Genomic DNA, 13,122 nt, shown 5'->3' on the forward strand with positions numbered 1-13,122 from the left:
GGTCAGAAGGTTCTGTGGCAGCTAAGAGAAATAACTGGAGCTGCACAACTGAAAAAATCAGCCTCAAGAGGAGGAAATTGATAAGGAAGAAGATACTCAGGAGCTGGTTCACATATTTAGGGGATGGGATAACTATAATATAATATAATATAATATATGGAGATATACCTATCTCATAGAACTGGAAGGGACCTTGAAAGGTCATTGAGTCCAGCCCCCTGCCTTCACTAGCAGGACCAAGTACTGATTTTTGCCCTAGATCCCTAAGTGGCCCCCTCAAGGACTGAACTCACAACCCTGGGTTTAGCAGGCCAATGCTCAAACCACTGAGCTAGCCCTCCCTCATATAAAAAGAAAAAAGTTGCCATGTCTGGGTGTTTTCCAACGGGGACACAATGAAGTTCAGTCCAGTGTTAAGTTCTAAAAGAAGAATGAAAGTTGGTGTTCACAGTAATGTTGGAGGCAGCCAGTCACACAGAGAAACTGAGCCACAATGAAGTGAGCGCTGGTTTCGGCACACCAGCAGTGGCTAGCAGTGGGAAGCCAATGACAAGAGAGGACCTTGCCAACTCTGCATGCTCCTGAAGCGAGGATATGGAAGAACTGTGGCCTACTGGATGAACAAATCAAAACATACTGTAAATGTTAGCAGGATATCAAGTTAAATATCTACCTAATAGTTAAATACAGAGAAGCCTGTACAAAAGGCCACAATTACTAGGCAATTTCCCAGCTTGAGAGATGGCCTCAAAGGCTCTCCAAATCTTCTTCACATACTGGGTCAACTCCATTAAGAGACCAAGTGCCATGGGCAGCTGAACATGGCAGGTCTTCCGAGAGGCTGGGGAGGAGACGTTTCCTGGTAGTTGATAAACAGCATCCCTAGGGACCTGCCTCAAGGATGGGCATGGCCCTGAGCACGGGCCGGGCAGGGCTGAAGGGACTGGCCGGCTTGCTCCGGTCCTGGGGCCCTGAACTGGAACAGGCTGTGAGCTCTGCAAGCCCCAGCCCGTCTCCCAAGCCAGGGACCCGCACGGGCCTGGCTCCTGCAGGGCGAGGCCCGCTTTGGCCCAGGCCCAGGGCAGTGCTGCGGCGCGGGCACACCGAGAGCCCCGTCCCCTCACCCTCAGCCCGGGCTCCGCCCGCCGCCCGCGGCCCCGGCTCCCCTCCCCGTGGGCGGCCCGACGGCGGGGGGCGGGTGACGCGGGGCCGTGTCCCGGCGGCTCCACCCCGCGCGGCCGGAGCCCAGTAGACGGAAGGACGGAGCCGCCGCAGCACAACAGCTTCCCCGAGCCCAACATGGCGCTGGCCGCCGCGGCGCCCTGAGCCCAGCCCCGGCCTCGCCGCTCCGCGCGGACCTTCCCGCCCCACCCCGCGGGGCCATGGGCAGAGCGGGCGGCAGCCGCCGGCCAGGCCGCGCCTAGAGCCCCGCCGCGCGGGCATGGGAGAGCGGCGCTAGGCGCCCCGCAGCGACCCCCGCCAGGTGAGCCCGGGGCCCGGCGCGGCGAACCGAGCCCAGCCCGGCCCGGCCCGGCCTCACTAGCCTCCCTCCGGCTTTGTCCTTGCAGGCCCCGCCGCAGGCAGCCCCTCCCGGCCGGAGCCGCAGCCGCAGCCGCAGCCAGAGCCCGGCCGCCATGGCCCACTCGCCGGTGGCCGTGCAGGTGCCCGGCATGCAGGTGAGCGGGGCGGGCCCGGGCGGGCGGGAAATGGAGGCCGGGAGCGGGGCCGTCTCCTTCCCCGGAAGCGGCGCTGCCGGGCCGGTGTCGCGGGGGGGCCGCTGGCAGCTCAGTCCGGACGTAGGCTGCGGCCTGCGCGTCTGGCCCGCCCGGCCCGGCGTGACAAGGCCGGGGCCCGGCCCGGGAAGTCCTTGGGCGGGACCGTGGCCGGGGCGGCGGGAGAGTGGCGGGAGCTGGGGCTGGCGCCCCCATCCTGGCTCCCGGCGGGGGGGCTGTTCCTTAGCCGGGCTGGGGGGTATGTGGGGGCTCGGGACCCCAAAGCCTCGGCTCTGGCGAGGGGGCGGGTCGGGGGCTTTGCCCTCCGCGTCCGCAGGGCCAGGGCTGCCCGCTCAGCGCTCAGCGGGACTTTCATCCCACAGCTCCCAAGTGCCTTTAAACTGACTAAAAAGGAAATTAACTTCATCTCTGGGTGCCTGTGAAACGACATGTCAGCCCCCTTGGCAAGTGCACGAGACAGGACTTCCCAGGCTCCTGGCACCGGGCCTGTGTTGCAGGTTCCCAGGAGACCTTGTGTTTCATGGAAAGAGATGGGGAAAGTGGAGCCCTGCCTTTATCCCGGCTGGCAGCTGATCTGCTGGTCGAGTTCTTCTATTGGAAGTTTTCACACTTGGCAAGACTGGGAACCCCACTTAAAAATGGGTTTCTGTATATTTGTTGCTGCAGCGTGTGCTAGAGTATTTGACAATCCATTCTTTTTTTCTCAGCTCACAGCGGTGTACCTGACAGTCATTTTTCCTCTTTCTAACATCATAAAACAGATTTATGGTGGGATTTTCAAATGATCCTATAGGAGTTAGGCACTAAATGCCCATTTCAGTGGGATTTGCGCATCAAACTCCTTAAACCTGGTCTATGCTAAGAAATTAGGGGCTCTGTCAACCTAGCTACTGTCTGCCAGGAAGGTGGAGTACCCACCCTGACAGGAGAACCCCTCCTGTGAGTGTAGATAGCAGCTTCACAGTAGCGCTAGAGCGGCACAGCTGCACTGCTTTATGTGTAGACATATCCTTATTTTCCTTTGAAAATCTGAGCCCTGTAACTTTCCCAAATGAGTGTGATGATCCATAATATTGATGCTACAGTGTGTTCAGGACTACAAGCCATTTCAGCCCCCCACTGAGACGTCCTATTATTCATATGTCTTAGTTTTTGTGAAAGAAATAAAATATTTGTATCTTAATAGTTGTGTCTAATGTTTCTAGTAACATGTTTCTCTTTTTTCCCCTGTCTAGTTTAAATGTCACTTTAAATGTTTCAGTTTTGTTTTTTTAATTGGTTGAGTGGTGTGTGAAAAGTAAGAGAGTTCTTCTGAGATGGTGTATGTCCATAAACTCTGCAAGGCTTTGTTCCAGAATCATAGATGGCATAGCTACAACAGAAAACACCAAACCATAAAAGATGGAAAATACAATTACTATTTTCAAGTTTTCCCTTCATTTTGCAGTCATGCCTGTGAAACTAATACAATATCTTTTAGGATGTGTGTTGGTTAATTTTGTGAGAGTAAAGGAGATTTTAATACTGCCAGTAACAATATCTTGAGTGTGATTAGATGCAGCTTTGTAAGTGTTTATGGAATGTTTACCCAAACACTGTAACCGTATGCTTTCCAAAAATGATGAAGGCTAATGAACTTTCAGCAAAGTAGGCCAGGCTACTTTTGTAAGGATAAAGTTAATACTATTATTTCTAAAGATCTGCACAATTTTTGTACTTTTCTAAAATCTGTTGAATTTCTCCTGTCAAAAGAAATTGCTTCACCAATTTTTGATGGTCCAAACAGGAGTGCAACCATACTTTTGCCATACCAATTTAACCTGCCAGTACACTTAATCTCCATATTATATCAATATTGCTGATGATACATTTTCAAAAGTTTGAAGCAAGGGAGAAGCCTTTTCTTTCATTTCTGTCCAAAGGTGTGACTTCTCTTCAGATAATTTTTCTATATTGTTTTGATAAGCATTTTGGACACTTTCTATCCAAAAATTCCATAATCTGATTAGAATCACAGAATATCAGGGTTGGAAGGGACCTCAGGAGGTCATCTAGTCCAACCCCACCTCAAAGCAGGACCAATCCCCACCCAACTAAATTCATCCCAGCCAGGGCTTTGTCAAACCTGACCTTAAAAACCTCTAAGGAAGGAGATTCCACCACCTCCCTAGGGAACCCATTCCAGTGCTTCACCACCCTCCTAGTAATAAGTTTTTCCTAATATCCAACCTAAACCTCCCTCACTGCAATTTGAGACCATTACTCTGTGTTCTGTCATCTGGTACCACTGAGAACAGTCTAGATCGGGGCGGGCAAACTTTTTGGCCTGAGGGCCGCATTGAATTTCGGAAATTGTATGGAGGGCCGGTTAAGGGAGGGGATTGTAGCCTGGCCCCCACCTCCTATCTGCTCCCTCCGTTCCATCCACCCCCATTCAACCCCCTGTTCTCCACCCTGTCCTCTGTCCACACCCCTGCCCACCACCCCAAACTCCCCTGCCCTCTGTCCAACCCCCCCTGCTCCATGCCCCCTTATCATGCTGCCTGGAGCACCAGTGGCTGGCAGCGCTACAGCTGCGCAGTACAGAACGCTAGGTTAGGCCAGGTTCTGCAGTTGCGCTGCCCCAGGAGCTCGCTGTGCTGCTGCCCAGAGCATCGCGCTGGTGGTGGAGCGAGCGAGCTGAGGCTGCGGGGAAGGGAGGACAGCAGGGGAGGGGCTGAGGACAAGCCTCTCGGGCCAGGAGCTCAGGGGCTGGGCAGGACAGGCTGGATGTGGCCTGTGGGCCGTAGTTTGCCCATCCCTGGTCTAATCCATCCTCTTTGGAACCCCCTTTCCAGTAGTTGAAAGCAGCCATCAAATCCCCCCATATTCTTCCCTTCGCGCAGACTAAACAGTCCCAGTTCTCTCAGCCTCTTCTCATAGGTCATGTGCTCCAGCCCTCTAATCATTTTTGTTGCCCTCTGCTGGACTCTTTCCAATTTTTTCACATCCTTGTAGTGTGGGGCCCAAAACTGGACACAGTACTCCAGATGAGACCTCACTAATGCCGAATAGAGGGGAATGATCATGTCCCTCGATCTACTGGCAATGCTCCTACTTATACAGTCCAAAATGCCATTAGACTTCTTGGCAACAAGGGGACACCGTTGACTCATATCCAGCTTCTTGTCCATGGTAACCCCTAGGTCCTTTTCTCCAGAACTGCTTCCTAGCCACTCGGTCCCTAGTCTGTAGCAGTGCATGAGATTCTTCTGTCCTAAGTGCAGGACTCTGCCCTTGTCCTTGTTGAACCTCATCAGATTTCTTTTGGCCCAATCCTCTAATTTGTCCAGGTCCCTCTGTATCCTATCCGTATCCTCCAGTGTATCTACAAGTCCTCCCAGTTTAGTGTCATCTGCAGACTTGCTGAGGGTGCAATCCATGCCATTCTCCAGATCATTAATGAAGATATTGAACAAAACTGGCCCCAGGACTGACCCTTGGGGCAGTCCGCTTGATACCAGCTGCCAACTAGACATGGAGCCATTGATCACTACCTGTTGAACTCGACGATCTAGCCAGCTTTCTATCCACCTTATAGTCCATTCATCCAAACCATACTACTTTAACTTGCTGGCAAGAATACTGTGGGAGACCGTATCAAAAGCTTTGCTAAAGTCAAGGAATAATATGTCCACTGCTTTCCCCTCATCCACAGACCCAGTTATCTCACCGTAGAAGGCAGTTAGGTTAGTCAGGCATGACTTGCCCATGGTGAATCCATGCTAACTGTTCCTGATCACTTTCCTTTTCTCCTTGCCCATTTCTTTATCTTAAAATATGTTTAATTTATTGATACTCTACTTTCTTGGGCTGTAGTATAGCCCAGCAAGGACCCTGACATTAATTAAAGCACTGTTTTCCAATATTAAACTTTATTTAATAGTACATTTTCTTCCACTATTGTGTTTAGTTTAACCCAGACCCCTGTGTGTACACATGTAGACTTAAAGCACATTTTCCCTAAGTGTTCATAAGTACATCTGAGTAGAATTGATGTTTTCTCCTTGAGACTATTTTTTTTATGAAGACAAGTATATGAAACATAAAAAGCTTTTCTAGAATATAAAAGATTTGAATGTAGTGTAAAATTATTCTGCCTGGTATTCCTCTCTGCACGTTTTACTGTTCTGGGACTTGTTAAAGAAACTATGAAAGAAGTCATTAAATGATTAGGAGATAGGAATGGTTTTCATCCATTTTTTTTTAAATTTGAATTAGTATTATTTAGTGAAGGTCACCTGAATAATTATTAAAGCATTACCTACTTCTGGTCAGTGTTAAAATAAATGCATGAAGTTTGAGTTAAGCAAGTGTAAACAGACCCAAGTTTGGTGGAACAAGATCCAAAAGTTATGTTAAAATTAGCACTGTGGGAAAGTTTGTCTGTAATCTCAAACCACCATCTACCATGTAATGTGGAAAGGATTTTTTTGTTTTTGTTGTAGTGTAGGAGTTGGAAACAGAATTTATGGTAGGGAATCTGCTGTAGCTATAATGTTTTCAGCTGTATTATGATAATGGACAGAAAGGGGAAAGTATTATTTAATTATGCATAAAAGCAAAATAACATTCCATGAACAAAACCAATGTGGTGATCTATTATATTGCTTGTATGCTAATTCCCAGACAGAAATTTTGTTAACAGAGTGTTGAGTTTGCAGAGATTTCTTCTATTCTTAGGAAGAAGCCTTAAAATGCTTTTTTTATTTAATAAAAAAAAATCCAAATGTTGGAAACTATGGAAAGTCCACACAAAGGTCGCTAAAGTAATCTTAACTCTGCCCTTACGTTACGACCCTGACAGCAGTAGGATACTCTGAGACAATCTTATTAATTACACAGGTTTATCTCGTAAACAGCTACAAAAACACTTCACATGGGTGCATAGACTCCAATATTGTGTACAGCTTATACCAGGGATTGCTAAATACAAATAGCCTGCTAAATACATCCTCTTCTGTAGCTTCCATATGCACAGACATAGAGCTTTGTTAGGTTATCTCTGTATTCAGACTTCTGAGCCAAACTCATAAAAGTATAGTGCACAGATTAGAAGAGTAAAGGATAGCATGGTGATGAAGCATCATGCTTACTGTTGGAAATGTGTGTATAATACCAGTGCTTGGATGTTCAGATTTTTAACATTCTACCTGCAGATTATATAAATAGTATGTTCTACAAATTTAACATTAGATTCTGATTGACAGAAAGTGAGAGATTAATGGAGCTACAGGAGCACAGTTAAGGTTGTCATTGATCTGAACCATGGTTTTCCATGGCTTCCAATGTGTGTTTGGAATTTGTTTTGTAACCTAACCCTAACTTTAAATTTCCATGCTCTGTGGGTTTTTCGTGTTTTTTTTTTTTTGTTTTTTTTTGTTTTTTTTTAGTGGAAGGAAGAGTTTTAAATAGCTTTCTACTGCTAGAATAATTTAGTGTTTCTCTGTGAAATCCTATTCCACAGAGGCCCCTGAAGTAAAGTGCTTCTAAGTATAGATTGTGGGAGCTGTCTTGCACTAACAGTTTAGGGGTGAGGTATGGGTATTGCTGTAGTTGGAAGAGGAATGTTGTGGTGGGATTCTTAGTAGGAGGGCTCATCTCCCTCTGCAGTTCTTTGATTTAGCTGGCCAGACATGTATTTGATGTGGCCCTTCCAAATACAGATGAGCAAAGGCTTTAATATCCCTGCTCTACCTTTCATTTCAGATGGGTGAAGCCTGAGATGAGTCTTTGTTACTGAACAGCCCTTAATATTTTACCATGAAAATCCTTTGAAATTGGTCTTTCCATCTTTGATTATTTTCTAAGTGTATGGATGGATAACCAGATAGCAGCTTGAGAGTGGACAGTTAGACACTTAAGAATTAACAGGAAAATTGCCTTTAAAGTTCCTGATGAATTATTTGTGCTTTCCAAAGGCAGTCCTTAAACCCTGTGTGGAAAATACAATTTTTGCTAGTCTTTATGGCTCCCCCTTTCTCCACCAATGGAAAATCACTTGAGAAATAACATCTTTTAGTTGGGGGAGTGGTTGGTGAACTTGTCCTTTCCTGCTTCTAATTTGTGTGTTATCTGAATTCATCTAATATTCAGCACTGGTGGAAATGTGTTAGGATATTCTGTCTATTGGGTACAAGCAGTGGGGGGATTATGTGGAGGTGAGGCTATTTTGTGAATTAATTATGACTGAATTGGAGGTCTCCACCTCTGTCTCAGGTGAGAGAAATGTACTGGAGAATATTTGGCTGATTGACATTATTATCCCATGTAGTATTAGATAATGCTTAATTATCTACCTCCCAATTTAACTTTTGGTGGAAAACACATTAAAGGTGTATCTTTTTTAATTTTAGTAATTTTCACGGTGTTTTCACTTCTTGGCATATGGGTGTGTTACATATAAAAGTAAACACCAATAAAGCAAATATTTGCAAGTAAGAACAGAGATGCCTTAGAGTAGACCAGGGACTCTCAAACTTTTACATATTCTAGAATCACATCTTAACAGACTGTCTTGTGGGCCACTTCTCCTTCTAATCTCAATCATGCAGACAATGTCGGTGATCATACATCCTCGCTTGGCAAGTACAGCAATTGCCTGTGTGCAAAAGCAATATTAGGAAAGTAGTCTCCTTCATTCTTTCTATCATTTGGTTCCAGTCTTTCTTTCCTTGCATATCCCTGTTGACTGGTCTTGCCACCTGCCACATGCTGCCTGATTTCCTTATGCCATAAACATTCCACTTTCTGGTGGCTCCTTTGGCATATTCTGGTAGTTCTCTTCATCTTGTATAGTAGCAACCTTTGGTGAAGGCAGCAAGGCTGGCTTCCCCTTGTTTCCATCCATCTTCTTTTACTGGCATATATGTTTTTTGCAATGAAGAGCCTAACTTCCTGTAGAAGCAGAGAGGAGCAGCCAGCTCCATGTGACCTGTCAGCTGCTACACTGTGGTCCACAATTTGAGGACTACTGGATTAATCAAAAGCTTGTCTGAAAAGATAAGCTTTGCTCTCTCCTTTGAAAGTTAACAAACCGGCTCAGCTGGACTGCCAGGTCAAAGTATCCTTTGGCTGGGCACTGGGGATCCTCATATGGGAACATTCTCTTCTTCCAAACCTTGAGTGCCTGGCAAGGGACTACTCAGAAGAGGTTCAGTTGGTCTCAGAATGGGTACAGGAGGAGGAGGAGATGGATGGTGCCTATGTTTTGCAAACTACAACGTAGTGTTATAGGTTAAAGTTAACACCTTGAACCCAGAAGCAGATGGGAAGCCAATCCGTAGCATAAAGAATGGATGAAATGAGATTTTAAGTTCAGTAAGGAGTAAATAGGGAGTACTACTTTAACACCTGGAGTTGATGCACCAGCAAAATTAGGTTCCCTATTAGGCTTAGGCACTGTATGTTTGGAAATGTGTCAAACTCTCTCTCAGTAGCTCTAAAGCATCTTGTAGTGAGTGTCCTTATACGTTACAGTTCTGGGAATATTATCACCATGCATATGACTTGCTACTGAGTGTGAGCAGTGTTGGATATAAAGTACTTAAATGTTTAAAGGAAGGCATTGTACAATTGTAAAACTCTGGGGAAGGATTCAGTCAAATATCTGTTAATTTATTCCTGTACTCAGAAATTAATTGCATTCAGATGGTTCCACAGTGATCTTGAAGCAGCTTTAAACTGTTATTGCTTCAGAGTATACTGAGTGCTGTAGAAACCAGAAATTTGTCTAGTGAAAACTGATGAGCCTAACTGTTTAGGACACCAGGTTTTTAAACTGACTTTTGTGGCTTCCTGGTTTTCTGTGCACTGTGATTTTTGGGCCATAATAAAAATGCATAGCTAGATATTTGGAAACTGCTCAGTACTATGAAGCGCTGTGGAGAATTTGGGTCTTAATTTAAAGTGGTTCTGCTCCGAAAAGCAATTTGTGTGATTCCATGTTCAGTCTTTCAGCAGTTTATGTATCAGATGTGCTTGGTGTGTAAGTAAATTTTTTTCTAATTGCTAGACCTGCAAACTCAACTTGAGTTCTAATAGCCAAGCTGGGTTCCTTCCATCTTATGCATCATCAATAATAAAAGTTCTCGGCAACAAATTAGGCTTCAGTAAAACCTGTGATGTCTTATGATCTTCAAATTATGCTGTCAGTGACTTCCTGTACCAAGTATTTGCCTACTCTGGAGTTGTACAAGTGTAGCTGATTGGAACTTTGCAAACAGTGCCGTTTATGATGCATGAGATAGGATAGAATCCAGAGCGCACTCTCCTGTGGTTTTCTTCAGATTTAACAGGAGTAAAAAGCTGTGAAAACTCACTTTTGGCAGCAGCTCTGCCTCTGAATTCAGATCGGGGATCAGGTCTGTTGAGTGAGATGATGGTGTTTGTATAGTCATTTTTCAGAATGCCAGCTGCACTAATGGCTCTTGGTTGAGTTGGCTCAAAATATACATTTGGAAAAATGTAAACTGATGGAAATGTTTTCACTTCAGTTTAAAATATAACATTAAAGGCCTTTTTAGCAAAAGCATTCCCAAAACATTGCATCTACACTACATGAAAACTTGGAAGTGAAACCTCATAGTTATTCATCTTATTCACCAAATGAAATAAATACAAAAATTGTGCAACATAAGTAGTAGAAACTAAATTAGAATTTATAGTAAATTATTTCAGTGTCTCCTTATATAATAATGGAGGTAACCACATATCTAATCTTGAACTCTCTAGGCTATCTTTAGTGAAATATAAAGATTTCTCTCTTGTGGATTTGTAAAAGTAAGGCAATCTAAGTTAGTCCAGTAAAGAGACAATTTTAAACCTAAGTGTCAGTTTCTTCCTGTCTAGAACACTAGTTCTTGTGAGTCTGTCTGGGCATTTATCAAATTTCCATCCAGAGCAAGCTCTAGAGAAATAAGCTGCGTGAATCAAAAGAACATTTGACTTGGCATGTACATGGTAAATCAAAGAATCTATATTAAAATGTTTTCTATTCATGGCATTGTAGTAGAAAAAGGAAGTTTTCTAACTGAAAAACTAGGGTATTTATGTAGATCTGCTTGTTATTTTGTTAGATCTGTGTGCACATCAGCTCTACGGAAGGGGTTATATTAAATATTTATCTACCATTTGGTCAGTGCTTAATATATACTTTGGCACTCGTGGATCTTTACACCTTTTAGTCTCATTCTGACTGGTAAAGCCAGTACAGGCTTTCAGGTCATATAGACCCTGATTTAGGAAAACATTACTATTTCGGAAGGCTACTCAAGAATATGCTTAAGTGCTTTCTCGAACTGGGGTCCTATTTAATAGATTTGATACAGCCTTGCATATTCTACTCCTGGGGGAATTCTGCGCCAAAAATTAAAAATTCTGCACACAATATTTTAAAATTCTGCACATTTTATTTGTCAAAGTAACACTATATAATCATGCCAGTTTCAATTATTTTGGTAATTTTATTTCAAAATACCTGTCAGCAAGTATGTCTGTAACAATACAGACATACACAAAAATTCCCCCAGGAATAGTGTGTTAAAGAAATCCCTACGACAACCCAGTTCCTGTTCCCCCCTCCCCAGAGCCAGCCATGGCTTCCCCCCCAGCCCAGACACTCATTCTTCTTCCCACCACCCACTCCACCCCCCCAGCCCAGACACTCACATCCCCTACCCTCCAGAGGCCAGCTGCCCTTCTCCCCCCCGCCCAGACACACTCACTTTCTACCCCCCAGAGGCCAGCTGCGGAACCCTCCCAACTCAGCCCTCGTCCAGACTAACCCGCGGCATCGGCGGGTTAAAATCGATTGCTCGGGGATCGATATATCGCGTCTAGTCTGGACGCGGTGTATCGATCCCCGAGCGCGCTTACATCGATTCCGGAACTCCATCAATCCGAACGGAGTTCCGGAATCGACGCGGAGAGCCGCGGACATCGATGGCGCCCCGTCCAGACTGGTGAGTATCTCGATTTTAGAAATTCGACTTCAGCTACGTTATTCACGTAGCTGAAGTTGCGTATCTAAAATCGATTTTAATTTCTAGTCTGGACGTGGCCTCAGACACTCACCTCTACCTCCCAGATCCCAGGGATCCAGAGGGAGAGACAGCCTGATGCTGGGTCCCAGGGCTTGCATGGAGTTTCCTGCACGCTGCCACCTCCTTCTTTCAGGGCGTGCTGGGAACTGCAGCTGCTGGGAACACTCCAGTTCCCTCCCCATGGCCTTGTCTTCTATTTGTGAGCTGGGCGTTGCTGGGTCCAGTGGCTCCTAGTGGTGGCCAACATCTCTGCAGTCCATTTCTGGGGGACGGGGGGAAGGAAATTCTGCGCACACAGTGTTAATTTCTGCAAAATTCTGCATTACGTAGTGGCACAGGATTTCTGCAGGAGTAATATTTAGTTGTTGATTCTCAATGTGAAATTAATTTTTCAGTTAGATTCATTAGGTTTCAATTGCTTACTCAAAATATGAATGACTAGGGAATGCCAGAAAACATTAATTTGTTCTCATACAATAAAGTTACATATTTTAAATATATTAACTGAAGCTGGTTTTCATGAAAATCTTGGATTGACAGCCTCGAGACTGAACAATTTAATGCATGGAACAGGTGCCATATAAGCTTTGCTTCAGTCTTAACAGAGAACAACTCTCTCTAGAGGTGAGAGGGAAGTGCAGTCCCTAATCGCATTCAATCCTTTGCACCTCCTATGCTTCCAATAGGGTGTTGATATTGATGTCTATATCTGTGAGGTGGAGATCTTTAATTGGACTGAGAGCACAAAATTATATCATGTAGGCCGTTGAATATCAACCAGGGAAGTTAATGTTAATCTGTTGGTGGTTTAGGAGGAAAAGGCTTTTATACATACCAGGCACCATGGTGCAGAAAGAAAAACAGATGCTTATTTTGTGTATATGAAGCATTATTCATTAGGTAAAGGTGAGTTGGTCTGTTTAGGTTCCTCAGTACTGATTGGGGGGTCGGAGCTCCGTTGCGCTACACACTATATAGACATTGTCAGAGGTTATCTGCCTTGTCTGTTTAGATTATAAACTTTGAGGCACAGACCAAGGCCATGTCTGCACTTGCAAGCTTACAGCGGCACAGCTGTACTGATACAACTGTGCCGCTGTGAGATTGCTTGTTTAGCCAAATTATGCTGACAGGAGAGAGCTCTCCCGTTGACATAATAAAATTGGCTCAATGAGCAGCACTAGTGATGTCTGTGGCAGCGCATCTCCTGCCAACATAGAGCTGTGCACACAAGCACTTACGCTGACAAAACTTAAGTCACTCGGGTGTTTTTCATACCCCTGTGTGACAGAAATTTTGCCGACATA

General features: G+C 45.1%; 1 protein-coding gene across 1 annotated transcript in view; it reads left to right on the forward strand.

The window, feature by feature from the left end:
* Positions 1-1,586: 1,586 nt before the first annotated feature.
* Positions 1,587-13,122, forward strand: part of STK26 (serine/threonine kinase 26) — a 57,597-nt gene continuing 46,061 nt past the window's right edge. Inside the window, exon 1 of the mRNA XM_050964978.1 lies at positions 1,587-1,676. Within this exon, the coding sequence (XP_050820935.1) occupies positions 1,635-1,676 (42 nt within the window). The 5' untranslated portion in view covers positions 1,587-1,634. The remainder of the gene's footprint in view (positions 1,677-13,122) is intronic.

This window comes from Gopherus flavomarginatus, chromosome 8 (genome assembly GCF_025201925.1).
Source record: "Gopherus flavomarginatus isolate rGopFla2 chromosome 8, rGopFla2.mat.asm, whole genome shotgun sequence".
Lineage (NCBI taxonomy): Eukaryota > Metazoa > Chordata > Testudines > Testudinidae > Gopherus > Gopherus flavomarginatus.